General features: G+C 41.8%; 1 protein-coding gene across 13 annotated transcripts in view; it reads right to left on the bottom strand.

The window, feature by feature from the left end:
* Positions 1 to 12,705, bottom strand: part of PPP3CC (protein phosphatase 3 catalytic subunit gamma) — an 80,897-nt gene that overhangs the window by 27,211 nt on the left and 40,981 nt on the right. For all 13 annotated transcript variants that reach the window (XM_088657785.1, XM_035139706.3, XM_088657777.1 and 10 more), the window contains exons 2-4: positions 6,515 to 6,712; positions 6,093 to 6,217; positions 973 to 1,084 (exon numbers count right to left, since the gene is read on the bottom strand). In XM_088657785.1, coding sequence (XP_088513911.1) covers positions 973 to 1,084; positions 6,093 to 6,217; positions 6,515 to 6,542 — 265 coding nt within the window. In that variant the 5' untranslated portion in view covers positions 6,543 to 6,712. The remainder of the gene's footprint in view (positions 1 to 972; positions 1,085 to 6,092; positions 6,218 to 6,514; positions 6,713 to 12,705) is intronic.

Genomic DNA, 12,705 nt, shown 5'->3' with positions numbered 1-12,705 from the left:
GAAGGATTAAAATAAAAATATGGACTATCTTTACAACATGAGGCTCTCTTGCACATATGGCCACTGTACTTCCAGATTTTCCGGGAATGAGGCAAACTGTACATGGACTGGGTAAAAGCTAAAAGCAAACATGGACCTCAGATCTGGCATGGTATTAGGAGAGAGAAGGGAGAACAAAGCAAGTACAAGAAATATGAACAAGAAGTTCTACACAACAGCTGTCTGCCAGTTTCTTTTTTACAGGAGCTGATGGAAGCCTGGAGCCAAAAAGAGCTGAGAAGTTCAAATAGGGGAACTTGTATTCCAAGGCAGAAAGGGCAAATGTGATAAGGAGGTACAAGGCAAGTACTGTAATGGATGACAGAGAAAAAGGATATACTGTTGTGGGTAGATGAGGGCCTTAAATGAAAAGTCTCAGAGTTTGAAGCTGATACGGGCAGTCAGAGAACCAGCACAAAATATTTAATGAGAAGAGGAACTGTAATGAAGGGAGAAAAACTAACTTTTAGCAGTGACATTCTGAAACTGAGAAGCAAAGTGACCAGTCTCCCCTTTGCATCATCACCATTCAGTCTATAAAAAACTAACAAAGGCCTGCCCATTTAACTTCACACACACTTACAGGAGGTGATCGGGTTTCACTCAGTCTGTGTTAAAAAGGGGAAGCCCTCAATTTCCATCCAACTCCGATTCCAGCTGCACAATTTGGAACTGAAACTCTTGGCTATAATTACAGCATGTTGGATTCCTAAATTGATGGGAGTGGGAGGGACAACTTGCAGGGAGTCAGACTGCTAGGGAGACAGTGCCATAGGAACAGTGCTCACAGCCTCTCTGCTCTATGGAATTTAAAACTCCCCTTCCATGCATATTGAAGGAGAAGAGGGCAAGGACATACTGCATGTTTTCACACCAACATCTATAGCTTTTCCTAACCAGATGCACAGCCTACCCCAGTCATCCCATACTTACATTCTTGTTTAAAGGTGAAGTATTCTGTGAGGTGCCTGCACTCGTGGTTCCCTCGGAGCAGGAAAAGTGTTTTGGGGTGGTTTATCTTTAAACTCCATAAATACAGCATACACTACAAGAGAGTGATTGAAGGCAGCATGTTAGAACATTCATTTGCAGAGAATTGCATTTCGGAACTTTCTGGAAATAAGCCCAAGGAGCTGGATTTCCAGAAAGGAAGAAAGCTCGATTCCACAAGGTCCTGCTGCAAAGAGCTCAGAGTGGAAACATAGAAAGATGCCTTATACTGGTCAGACATTTTGTCCATCTAGCCAGGCAGACTTAACAGTGTCTCAGAGATAGGTCCTTCATATCACTGGCTACCTGATCCTTTTAACTGGAAACACCAGGGACTGAAACAAGGATCTTCAATATCCAACTGCATGGCCAACTTTTTTGGCAGGTGTGCCAATATAAAATCATAGAATTGTCCCTCCTGCAATGCATAAATATTTTGCCCAATGTGGGACTTGAAACCATGACCCTGAGTCTCGTGTTCTGCCAACTAAGCTATAACAGTGTTCTCCTAAGTCAGCTTTGCCTCTAGCTCCAGTCCATGCAGATTTGCCCCCACCTCCAATATCCTGGGGTGGCTTGTCCTCCTAATTCACTGAGCCACCAAGTTGGCACACCAGTGCAGCACAGGAATGGCAAGCAAGACTGTACATCTAACTGTGCCAAAGCCAAGTCCAACGATCCTCCTCCCCAGGTAGGCCAAAAACTCTTGCTGCCTCTGCTAACTTGTGGCATCCATGCTTCAGGTAGGACATCCAACACATACTTTTTAAAAACAAACAAACAAGGAATTGCTCACTGTTACTTAAATCCTGCAAGTTTGCTTAATTTGCAGCAACCTCCTCAATTCGGCACTGTTAATTTCAGCTGAGCTATTTTGAAGAACTTACAACATTTTAGCAAAATAGAACAGTGGTAGTATGGCAAACAGGATCAACAAGGCACAATAGGTGAAATTGGAAATCAGGAAAGTAGCCATGCAAACACAGAGATGGTCACCTCTAAAAAAATTAAAAGCCTCCAGTAGAAGCTACCTGAATGTTTTCAAACATTTTTCAAGTTCTGTTCTGTCTTTCCCTCACTTTTAAAAATCTGTGCTGGATAAGATTAGTCATGCCATGTTCTCGCATGAAGGGATAAGAAATGCATCCTTTTGAACAGGTTGGTAACAAAACAAAGCAGAAGCAGATTCTTGATTTATTTCTGCTCTAGGTTCAACCACCCCTTTGTCCTCCCCTCCCTCCTATTTTATTCTCCCACTTTCTAAGCTTCCCCTTCTCTTTCTGCCTCCCTCAGAGGCTGGCTGGCTCCAACCAGGTGGCCTCTGCCTGCTCCCCTCCGCTGATGGCACCATTGGACACTGATCACTGCAAGGGGCAGAAGTGGCTATACTATTTTTGTCCAGGAGGAGTCATATTGGTGGAAAGCCACAGATATCACTTGGGCATTCAAAGACAGAGCCAGATCCAATAATATGTCCAAGCTGCAAATCTGATCGTTTGGAAGGGGGTGTGTGTGAGCAATCCAAAACAGGCTGAAAAATACATCCCAGCTTCATTGAACTACCTGCAACAGAATAGCTGCAGTGAGCTGCCTTGGCCACAAGGTGAGATGCTTCATTTGTAAGGTGTATGTCTATGAAGTAGACAATACTAGATTATATGGACCAATGATCTGACTAAGCATAAAGCACTTAATACACTCATATATGTTCAGAACAATATACATGCCAACAGAGTTTATTGTTAAGCCAAACAAAGGCAGAGACACTAGTCCAAGGCCACCAAGAGAGGTTCATGGCCAACAGGGATTTGAACGTGAGTCCTCCAGGTGCAAGTCCAACTATCAGAGCATGATACATAATATAAATGTTCATAGAAGCGCAGGTAACTCCTTTGCATTGAGAACACCAGTCTTGCCCCTCCCTCCCAGCTCTGCATCCTGCTTCCTGGCTGCCTGCATCAGGGTGCAATTATAAAAATTACATCCTGTTTTATTTTGTTTGGTCATTAACACCAACTCCTCAGGCAAATGCTCCCTAATATTCCCCAACCCAGTTGTACAGACTCAAACTGTGATATCCAAGGCCCATGAAAGCTCACACCGCGCCCATGTTGCAAAGTGGAACAAGCAACAGCAGGAGCCAAGTATAACAGAAACTCTTGAAAATCTGTGATAAGAGGTCATGCCTGTCCACAAAAATGAGGTTCTTCCATATCTGAGATTGCCCCAGCTGGTTTCTTTTCTTTCTTTTTTTTGAGGCAGTTAGGTCCTGTTATTACAAGCCTTGACAAAAACCATAAATACTTAGGTATTGTTGCCTTGTATGCCAATACATCTTCTCTCTTCCAAGCCTAGTGTCTGGCTTCCATCTCAATATTAGAAGCCAGTGCTAAACACACCTAAGCAGAAAATCTTTCATTCAAGGCAGAGAGAAGTTATTTTGCAGGATGCAGGAGGTAAGGCATATCTCTATGCACAGAAGTGAAGTAAAGCTTCTCAATTCCGTTTTATCAAGTGTCATTTGGAGCAGCCCCCTGCGTGCACTAGTCAAAGCCCACCTTGCTTTGTGAAAGATGAATACCTGCTTGGTAGAAAAGAAACAAGCCTTTCACAGCTCTCTCTCCATTTTGGGCTGGGGGGGGGAGGGCCAAGAACAGCATGAAAGGGCCACATGCCAACAGTGTACAAAGGATGATTTCAAGCAACACCCAAGGATTGCAAATACAGTGGTACCTCGACTTACGAATGACTCGACAACTGAATTTTTTGACTTACGAAGGGGGGTAATGGACGCGCACTTACGGATTCGTAAGTCAAGGCACCACTGTATTCAAGTCTGTATTCAAGTCTCCAGGGCCAGATGAACTACATCCAAGAGTATTAAAAGAACTGGCAGAGGTGATTTCAGAGCCACTGGCAGTAATCTTTGAGAACTCCTGGAGAACAGGCGAAGTCCCAGCAGACTAGAGGAGGGCAAATGTTGTCCCTGTTTTCAAAAAGGGGGAAAGAGAGGACCCAAACAATTACCGCCCTGTCAGCCTGACATCAATACCAGGAAAGATTCTAGAGCAGATCATTAAGCAAACGGTCTGTGAGCACCTAGAAAGGAACACTGTGATCACTAAAAGTCAGCATGGGTTTCTGAAAAATAGGTCATGTCAGACTAATCTGATCTCATTTTTTGATAGAATTACAAGCCTGGTAGATTAAGGGAATGCTGTGGATATAGCCTATCTTGATTTCAGCAAGGCCTTTGACAAGGTGCCCCATGATATTCTTGTAAAGAAGCTGGTAAAATGTGGGCTAGACAATGCTACCATTCAGTGGATTTGTAACTGGCTGACTGACCGAACCCAAAGGGTCCTCATCAATGGCTCCTCTTCATCCTGGAGAGAAGTGACTAGTGGGGTGCCACAGAGCTTGAGAAAGAGAACTGTCATTGTCTAGGAGAGTTTGTAGATGAAGAATTTCAACAGGGAGAAATGTAAAGTACTACACTTGGGCAAAAAAAGAAGAAGAAAGGCACAAATACAGGATGGGTGACACCTGGCTTGAGAGCAGTACATGTGAAAAGGATCTAGGAGTCTTGGTAGACCATAAATTTGACATGATGCAGCAGCTAAAAAAGCGAACGCAATTCTCGGCTGCATCAATAGGAGTATAGCATCTAGATCAAGGGAAGTAATAGTACCACTGTATTGTGCTCTGGTCAGACCTCACCTGGAGTACTGTGTCCAGTTCTGGACACCACAGTTCAAGAAGGATACTGACAAGCTGGAATGTGTCCAGAGGAGGGCAACCAAAATGGTCAAAGGCTTGGAAATGATGCCTTATGAGGAAAGGCTTAGGGAGCTGGGTATGTTTAGCCTGGAGAAGAGAAGGTTAAGGGGTGATATGATAGCCATGTTCAAATATATTAAAGGATGCCATATAGAGGAGGGAGAAAGGTTGTTTTCTGCTGCTCCAGAGAAGAGGACACGGAGCAATGAATTCAAACTACAAGAAAGAAGATTCCACCTAAACATTAGGAAGAACTTCCTGGAAGTAAGAGCTGTTCGACAGTGGAATTTGCTGCCAAGGAGTGTGGTGGAGTCTCCTTCTTTGGTGGTCTTTAAGCGGAGGCTTGACAGCCATCTGTCAGGAATACTTTGATGGTGTTTCCTGCTTGGCAGGGGGTTGGACTGGATGGCCCTTGTGGTCTCTTCCAACTCTATGATTCTATGATTCTATTCTAACCCTTCATAATGCCAGCTGGCAGTAAGAGGAGAAGTACTATTTCCATCTGAATGATAAGTGAGTTGATGAAGTGATTGTTTCCTCCTCTGTTCACCCCTTCCTAGCTAATTATCCATTTTTGTAGGATTGTTTTAGCAGACTGGAGTCAACTATGAATTCTGAATATATGTTGTCTGGCCTGTGGGGCCCAAAAAAGCACAGAAACATTTAGACAGTGAAATATTCATATACTGTATTTAAGCCCAGATGAACCTGAAGATGCATTAGGGCAACCAAAGCTCATAAAGATGCCCAGGTGAGAACAAAAGAGGCAAGCTTTTATTTTGTTTAGTTATCACACATTTTTACACATCTGAAGCAGTCCATAATGATATTCAGATGTCTACGACTTATCATTTTTATTGTATTCTGTGGTTGGCACATCTTTTGGTTGAAAATTGGCCTATATATTTTAATACAAATAGCATGCAAAGAAAAAAAACCACAGACTACTTTATTTGTCCTTAGCCAACTGACAGGTCAGTTGCTCTTGTGCATCCTAATTTATTTTTATTTGTGGGAAGGGGGAGGAACATGGTAGCATTTGGAATGAGGCTTGGCAGACCTGAACCCATAATGTCCTTTACTGCAATCTAGCCACTTTGCCATCATGATTCCTGACCAACATAAAAATAAATTTGTACTGATTTAAAGATAAACCTTGTTGCATATTAACCCTCTGTAATTGTACTAGACTGCATAAACCACCAAAGCGGAAGAAGAAAAGGTTCCATATGCTCAGTCCAAACTTTAAAGTGTAATCCCCAAAAGCTCAGTTGAATTGTCACCTCTATACTGAAGTAGCCTCTGTCCACGTAGTCTCCCAGGAAGAGGTAGCGAGTGTTACTGGGTGATCCTCCAACTTCAAACAACTTCATCAGGTCAAAGAACTGCCCATGAATGTCACCACACACTAGGGGAGGAAGGACAAAAAAGAGGGACAGGATTACGTGCTAAGAAGAGAAAGGTCACAGAACCAATAGGGAACATGGCTTTTCTTCAGTCTAAATTGTTGGATTATACTGAGCTCCTGTACTCAAATCTCCAATCTACAAAAACACTTCTTCCCTTTGGAGGTATAGAAAGCTTTCTGATCTTGAGCACACTTTAGTGGAAAGAACATGCACCAAGAAACCTGCTGGCTTTAGCAGCCAGTCATTCCAGATGAGCCTCAGAAAACAACAAGCCACAAAATAAAGCATTATCTGACCTGTGATTGGAGCCTCAACTTCAATCATGGTCTTCTCATGCCTCAGAATGGAGGCTCCATCATTGATTATCTTCAGCGCTGCATCCTCCTCCAGACGCCCTTCTTTCACCAAGTGGTTTCTTAAGACCTCCAGCCTGGGTTTCCCATCCTCAAAAACTTCTTTCAGGGTTAACCGCTGTGTAGGAGGGAAAGGGACAGCTGGAGAGAGACAGAAACACACAAACATTAAGAAGGGAGTTCCTCCAAAGACCAATAAATCTTATAATTGGATTTCAGTAAAGGTTTCTCTAACCTGGGCAACAAGAGAGACTGATCAGTGTTAAGGACCATACTGAAAATTGATCAGATCTACGGTAGATGGAGTTTGAAGAAACGTAACATGCAGTATATTTTGAATACAAGTATGAAATGCATCGTGAGGATATTCAAGGCAGGAAAAAATAATTTCAAATGCCAAGCACCAGATACAAATTCCTGTAGTCCATCATCAGATTTTTAAAAAATATATATATTTAAGACAGCAGCCCTTCGCATAGCTAAACAAATATTTCAAATTCCTAGTGCAAGCATCACATTTCTAGGTACAAGCCTCAAACACTCATCCTTCTTAAATTTACTTACTGAATGGATTTACAACGTGCATTTCAAAAGAATTTGCTATGGTGGCTTTACAAACACATGACAAAATGCAGTCAATAGAGATTCAATACTAATAAAACATCAACATATAAAAGTGACAGAGAAATGGATCTTTCCCATGTGGAGCACAGATATGCACCCAAAACAGGTTTCTATTTCTATTTAGGTCAATTAATTGACCTAAACTGACAGGCTTTGAAGTCCTGGGTAACTCAGCACTAATGCATAGTTTTTATATATATTTTTCTCTATTGAAGATTACAGACAAGTAATTTCATTGGTTTCCCACTGCTTAATTCAGCCTTGAAACACAATAATGTCACAGCTATGTTTCAAAGTTAGCTGTGGAAGCACCTTAGCCTCTCCCTTCAGCAATCCTCATCTTTCTCATCCACACATTACATTAAAGCTATACAGTAGTTAAAATAAACTAGTGTTTAATGTGAACACATAGTGGGCAGGTGCACACTGCTGAAATCACAGTCACTTCACTTCTTCACTGTTCTTGCCATGCTGCCAGGAAACAAGCTGACTTGGTTGGTTTCTGCCAAAATATGATAGACGATTGGCTTGATATGTATAAGCAGCTGTATTTTGGGTTATATGGTTATATAGCTCAGTGGTAGAAAACATGTGCTGCCTGCAGAAGATTCCAGGTTCAATTCTAGGCATCTCCAGGGGGGCCTGAGAAAAATCCTATCTGAAGTGCTAGAGCACCTCTGTCAATCATTGTAGACAATACTGAGCACGAAAGACCAGTGGCCTGATTATGTATAAAGCATGTAATTCCTTTCACCAGTTTAAGAGAGATAAGCATGAGATAATAACTCTTGTAATTTGTAACAGCAAATATATTCTGTAGTGAACCTGATATGAGTTAACTTTACACCTGCTTGAAATTTCATACCTGTTTGCAGAGAAGGAGATAAATGAAACACTGCCTATGCAAAGAGATTAATTAGCTTTCACCCTCTCTCAACTGTCACCCAATGAGAGCCACACTATCAGGCTTTCTGAACTGTTTCTATCCCAGCTGGTCATTATGAGAACTGGTGCCTGAATTTGTGTCTCTCTCCTTCTTTCCCCATCCTCTTTTCCTTCTTTTAGATTATAAGCCTGTGGACAGAGACTGGCTCATCAAATTTGCAGGATGACATCAAACTGGGAGGTGTAGCCAATGCCGCAGAAGACAGAATCAGAATTCAAAATGACCTTAACAGATTGTGGAGAACTGGGCACAAGCTAACAAAATGTATTTCAATAGGGCTAATGCAAGGTTCTGCACTTAGGCAGGAAGAACCAAATTCACAAATATAGAATAGGGGACACCTGACTTACTAGCAGTACATGTGAAAAGGATCTAAGGGTCTTAATGGACCACAAGCTTAATGTAAGTCAACAGTGTGATACAGCTTCAAAAAAAGCTAACACTATTCTAGGCTGCATCAACAGAAGTCTAGTGTCCAGATCAAAGGAAGTAATAGTACTATTCTATCCTGCCTTGGTCAGACCACACCTGGAATACTGTGTCCAATTCTGGGCACCACAATTTAAGAAGGATGTTAACAAGCTGGAACATGTGCAGAGGAGGACAACCAAGATGATAAACGGTCTGGAAACTAAGCCTTACAAGGAGTGCTTGAGGGATCTGGGTATGTTTAGCCTGGAAAAGAGGAGACTGAGGGAACATATGATAGCCATCTTCAAATATCTTAAGGGCTGTCACATGGAAGAGGAAGCAATCTTGTTTTCTCCTGCTCTGGAGGGTAGGACTTGAACCAATGGCTTCAAGTTACAAGAAAAAAGATTCTAACTAAACATTTGAAAAAACTTTCTGACAGTAAGACCTGTTTGGCAGTGGAACAGACTCCCATGAGAGGTGGAGGACTCTCCTTTCTTGGAGGTTTTAAAGCAGAGATTGGCTGGCCATCTATCATGGATGCTTTAGCTGAGATTCCTGCATTGCAGGGGGCTGGACTAGATGACCCTTGGGACCTTCCAACTCTTCTATGATTCTATGTCCTACTACTAATTTTGTAAGCTGCTCTAGTAACCTTTTAGCAAAATAATGGGATAAAATGCTTTAAGCAAGCAAACCCTAAAAGAAATGTACTGGGGATAATATATTCCTGGCACTAAGAGTTTTGGCTACAGGTTTCACATCAAAACACTGCATGAATGAAGATAAGGTTGTTCATCAGGATTCTAGCCTTTACTAGAATCCACTAAATCCAGAAACTTCCTTTAATACACAAACACGTTCACTCAGAGTCTTGCACTTCTCATATTTTCATCTACCAGAAGACACAGGGGAACTAAGTGACAACTTAAATCCATATACAGGTGAAACTTGGAAAATTAGAATATCTTCAAAAAGTGCATTTATTTCAGTAATGCAACTTATTATTTTTTATTTTAATTTTAATTTTTACAAATGCTTTCTTTTGGAAATTCCACTGTAATAAAACAATTAGTTACAATAATACAAAAATAAACATAGCTATTACATTTCATTAATTACATTCCATTTATAAATGACCCGCCTAACGACAAATAATTACAATTACAACAAATAAAGGCTTGACATATCTTGCTTTGCATGTCATGCATCTATCTCATATATTGGTTTCACCTTTTAAGTTGCGTTACTGAAATAAATGCACTCTTTAATTTTCTGAGTTTCACCTGTGAGATAAAGTTTTACAGACACCCACACCATGACCCAATGTGGCTCTTCATACATCAACTCAACTGTAATAGTTTAAGAAAGTGAAGAGAATAAGTTAATGAGCATGATGGGACACAGGGAGTGTGGAAGGAGCAAGAATCAATGGAGGCAGCATGTGCAAGGGTGTTTCAAAGTAAGGATGTCCAAGCAATCACAGGCCAAGCCAGGAATGCAAGATTAGTGTCTATGGTTGAAAGGTGTTAGGTGGAAGGACAGGTAGAATTCAGACTTAAGTCCAGTCGCAGACGACTGTGGGGTTGCAGTGCTCATCTCACTTTACAGGCCGAGGGAGCCGGTGTTTGTCGGCAGCCAGTTTTTCTGGGTCATGTGGCCAGCATGACTAAGCACCTTCTGGTGCAACCAAAGCAGCGCACAGAAACGCCATTTACCTTCTCACCGGAAGCACTGGAATGCTTTCGAACTGCTAGGTTGGCAGAAGCTGGGACCGAGCAACAAGAGCTAACCCCGTCGTGGGGATTCAAACCGCCAACCTTCTGACTGGCAAGCCCGAGAGGCTCAGTGGTTTAGAGTTAGACCACAAGAACTTCAGTTACTATTCCTGAAGGTACTATATCTATTCCTGAAGGTACTTGCTTATCTTACATTTTCAGTATTATTATTTCTGAGCATGCTGGTGAAACCACACAGGAGCTAATTTAAATGTTAGTACTGGTTCATAGTATAGTCCTGCAAGGCACTGTAGCGCCTCTACAATTTAAAGGTGGCAAAGCCTGCGCAGGACTGGGTCGCACATCTCCCTGTACATTTGGATTGGCTCTATGAAACTTACATAAGCCATAGAAATATATATATATATAAATTAAAAATTGTCCAGTAGCACCTTAGAGACCAATTATGTTTGTTCTTGGTATGAGCTTTTGTGTGCATGCACACTTCTTCACATACCAATTTTACATAAGCCATTTTATTGACGGGAATTCCTGTAGCACTTTTACTAGGGAGAATGTTTTACAACTCAGGTGGGAAGGTAAGCACTTCATAGGTATTTACTAGTATTCATAGACCAATGCTAAGTCCAAAGCACTTCACACATTGTTTCAGTAATACTTAAAACGCTGCAAGACAAGGACAAAGAACCTGTAGGCCCACAGATGTTGTTAGCCCGCAACTCCCATCATCACCACAATATTTTCAGTGATTAATTATACCCAAAGTGACTTACAGGGGTAAAACTAAAAAAATCAGTTGGCTCCTAGATATGCAAATAGGGACAGACCTCTGAAAGGGCACAGGTTCTCCATCCCTCCTCTAAGTATTATCACCCCCTTTTTGAAGGGCAGGAGAAGGAGTGAAGAGAAAGCTGAGATATTGTAGTTTATCTAAAGCCACATAAGATTTCAGACCTGAAAGTAAGACTCAAACTGGGAACATGCCAGCTTTCACACCAAGGGCCTAACTACACGTGTAGCACACATGTAACAAAAACCTGGCTAAATCACCCTTCTGATCATGCTTCCCCTACCAAGTTCCAAACATGACAATGTGTGGTACAGTGATACCTTGGTTTTCAAAAATAATCGGTTTCGGAAGACAGTTCGAGTTCCGAAACATTCGAAATACGGAAGCCGCATGGCACGTTCGACCGAAAACCGAAGCAGTTACTTCCGGGTTTTCGGCATTCGAAAACCAAAACGTTCAACTTCTGAGACATTCGAAAACTGAGGTACCACTGTATTCAAAGCCCTAAATTGTTTTGGAGCCAAGCACCTTCCTTAGTATCAACCCTCTCATGCCCTTCAATTAACAGGAAAGGCCCTGTTTGTGGTTTTATTGCGTACTTCCCAGCTTCTGCTGATTCATGACAGGGCCTTCTTGGCAGCGGCTCCTCATTTGCGGAATGCCCTCCTTGGAGATGTGCATCTGCTCCCCTCTTTATAACATTTGGGAGGAATTTAAAAACATTTCTACTCACCCAGTCATTTGATGGCTGAAAGTTTCTACTCCTGGCAACCTTAAACTTAGCTGTGAGAATATGTTACTGTTTTTATATGTCTTATTATTATTATTTTTATGGTCTTATGTTAAGGCTGATGCGTTTGCTGCCCTGAGAACCTTTAGGAAGAAGGACAGGGTATAAAGTTAATAAATAAAAAATAAGTATTTAGAGCTGTGGTGTAGGGCCTTTAAAGCTATGGTTTTCCCAGTAGTGATGTATGGAAGTGAGAGCTGGACCATAAAGAAGGCTGATCACCAAAAAATTGATGCTTTTGAATTATGGTGCTGGAGGAGACTCTTGAGAGTCCCATGGACTGCAAGAATATCAAACGTATCCATTCCTAAGGAGATCAGCCCTGAGTGTTCACTGGAAGGACAGATCCTGAAGTTGAGGCTCCAATACTTTGGCCCCCTCATGAGAAGAGAAGACTCCCTGGAAAAGACCCTGATGTTGGGAAAGATGGAGGGCACAAGGAGAAGGGGACGACAGAGGATGAGATGGTTGGACAGTGTTCTCGAAGCCACCAACATGAGTTTGACCAAACTGCAGGAGGCAGTGGAAGACAGGAGTGCCTGGCGTCCATAGGGTCACGAAGAGTCAGACACGACTAAATGACTAAACAACAACAACAAGTTTATTTAAAATGTATTTAAATAATAAATACGGTAAATAAAAAGGAGACAACACTTTAATTTAGTATATTTGTGTGGGTGCGCGCGCAAATTTTCTGCATAATTGTAGTGCTGCAAAGTTTGTGTAGGTCTCTACTGTTGGTTGATTCATTCCAACTTTATCCTCCCCCTTTCTATTTGTGGCTCGAGTCTCATCTACATGTAAGACACAAACGTTACCAATATACAGTAAATG

Source organism: Zootoca vivipara, chromosome 14 (assembly GCF_965207765.1).
Source record: "Zootoca vivipara chromosome 14, rZooViv2.hap1.1, whole genome shotgun sequence".
NCBI classification, from domain to species: domain Eukaryota; kingdom Metazoa; phylum Chordata; class Lepidosauria; order Squamata; family Lacertidae; genus Zootoca; species Zootoca vivipara.
The sequence above is the reverse complement of the archived record's forward strand: the minus strand, read 5'-3'. Positions and strand labels throughout refer to the sequence as shown.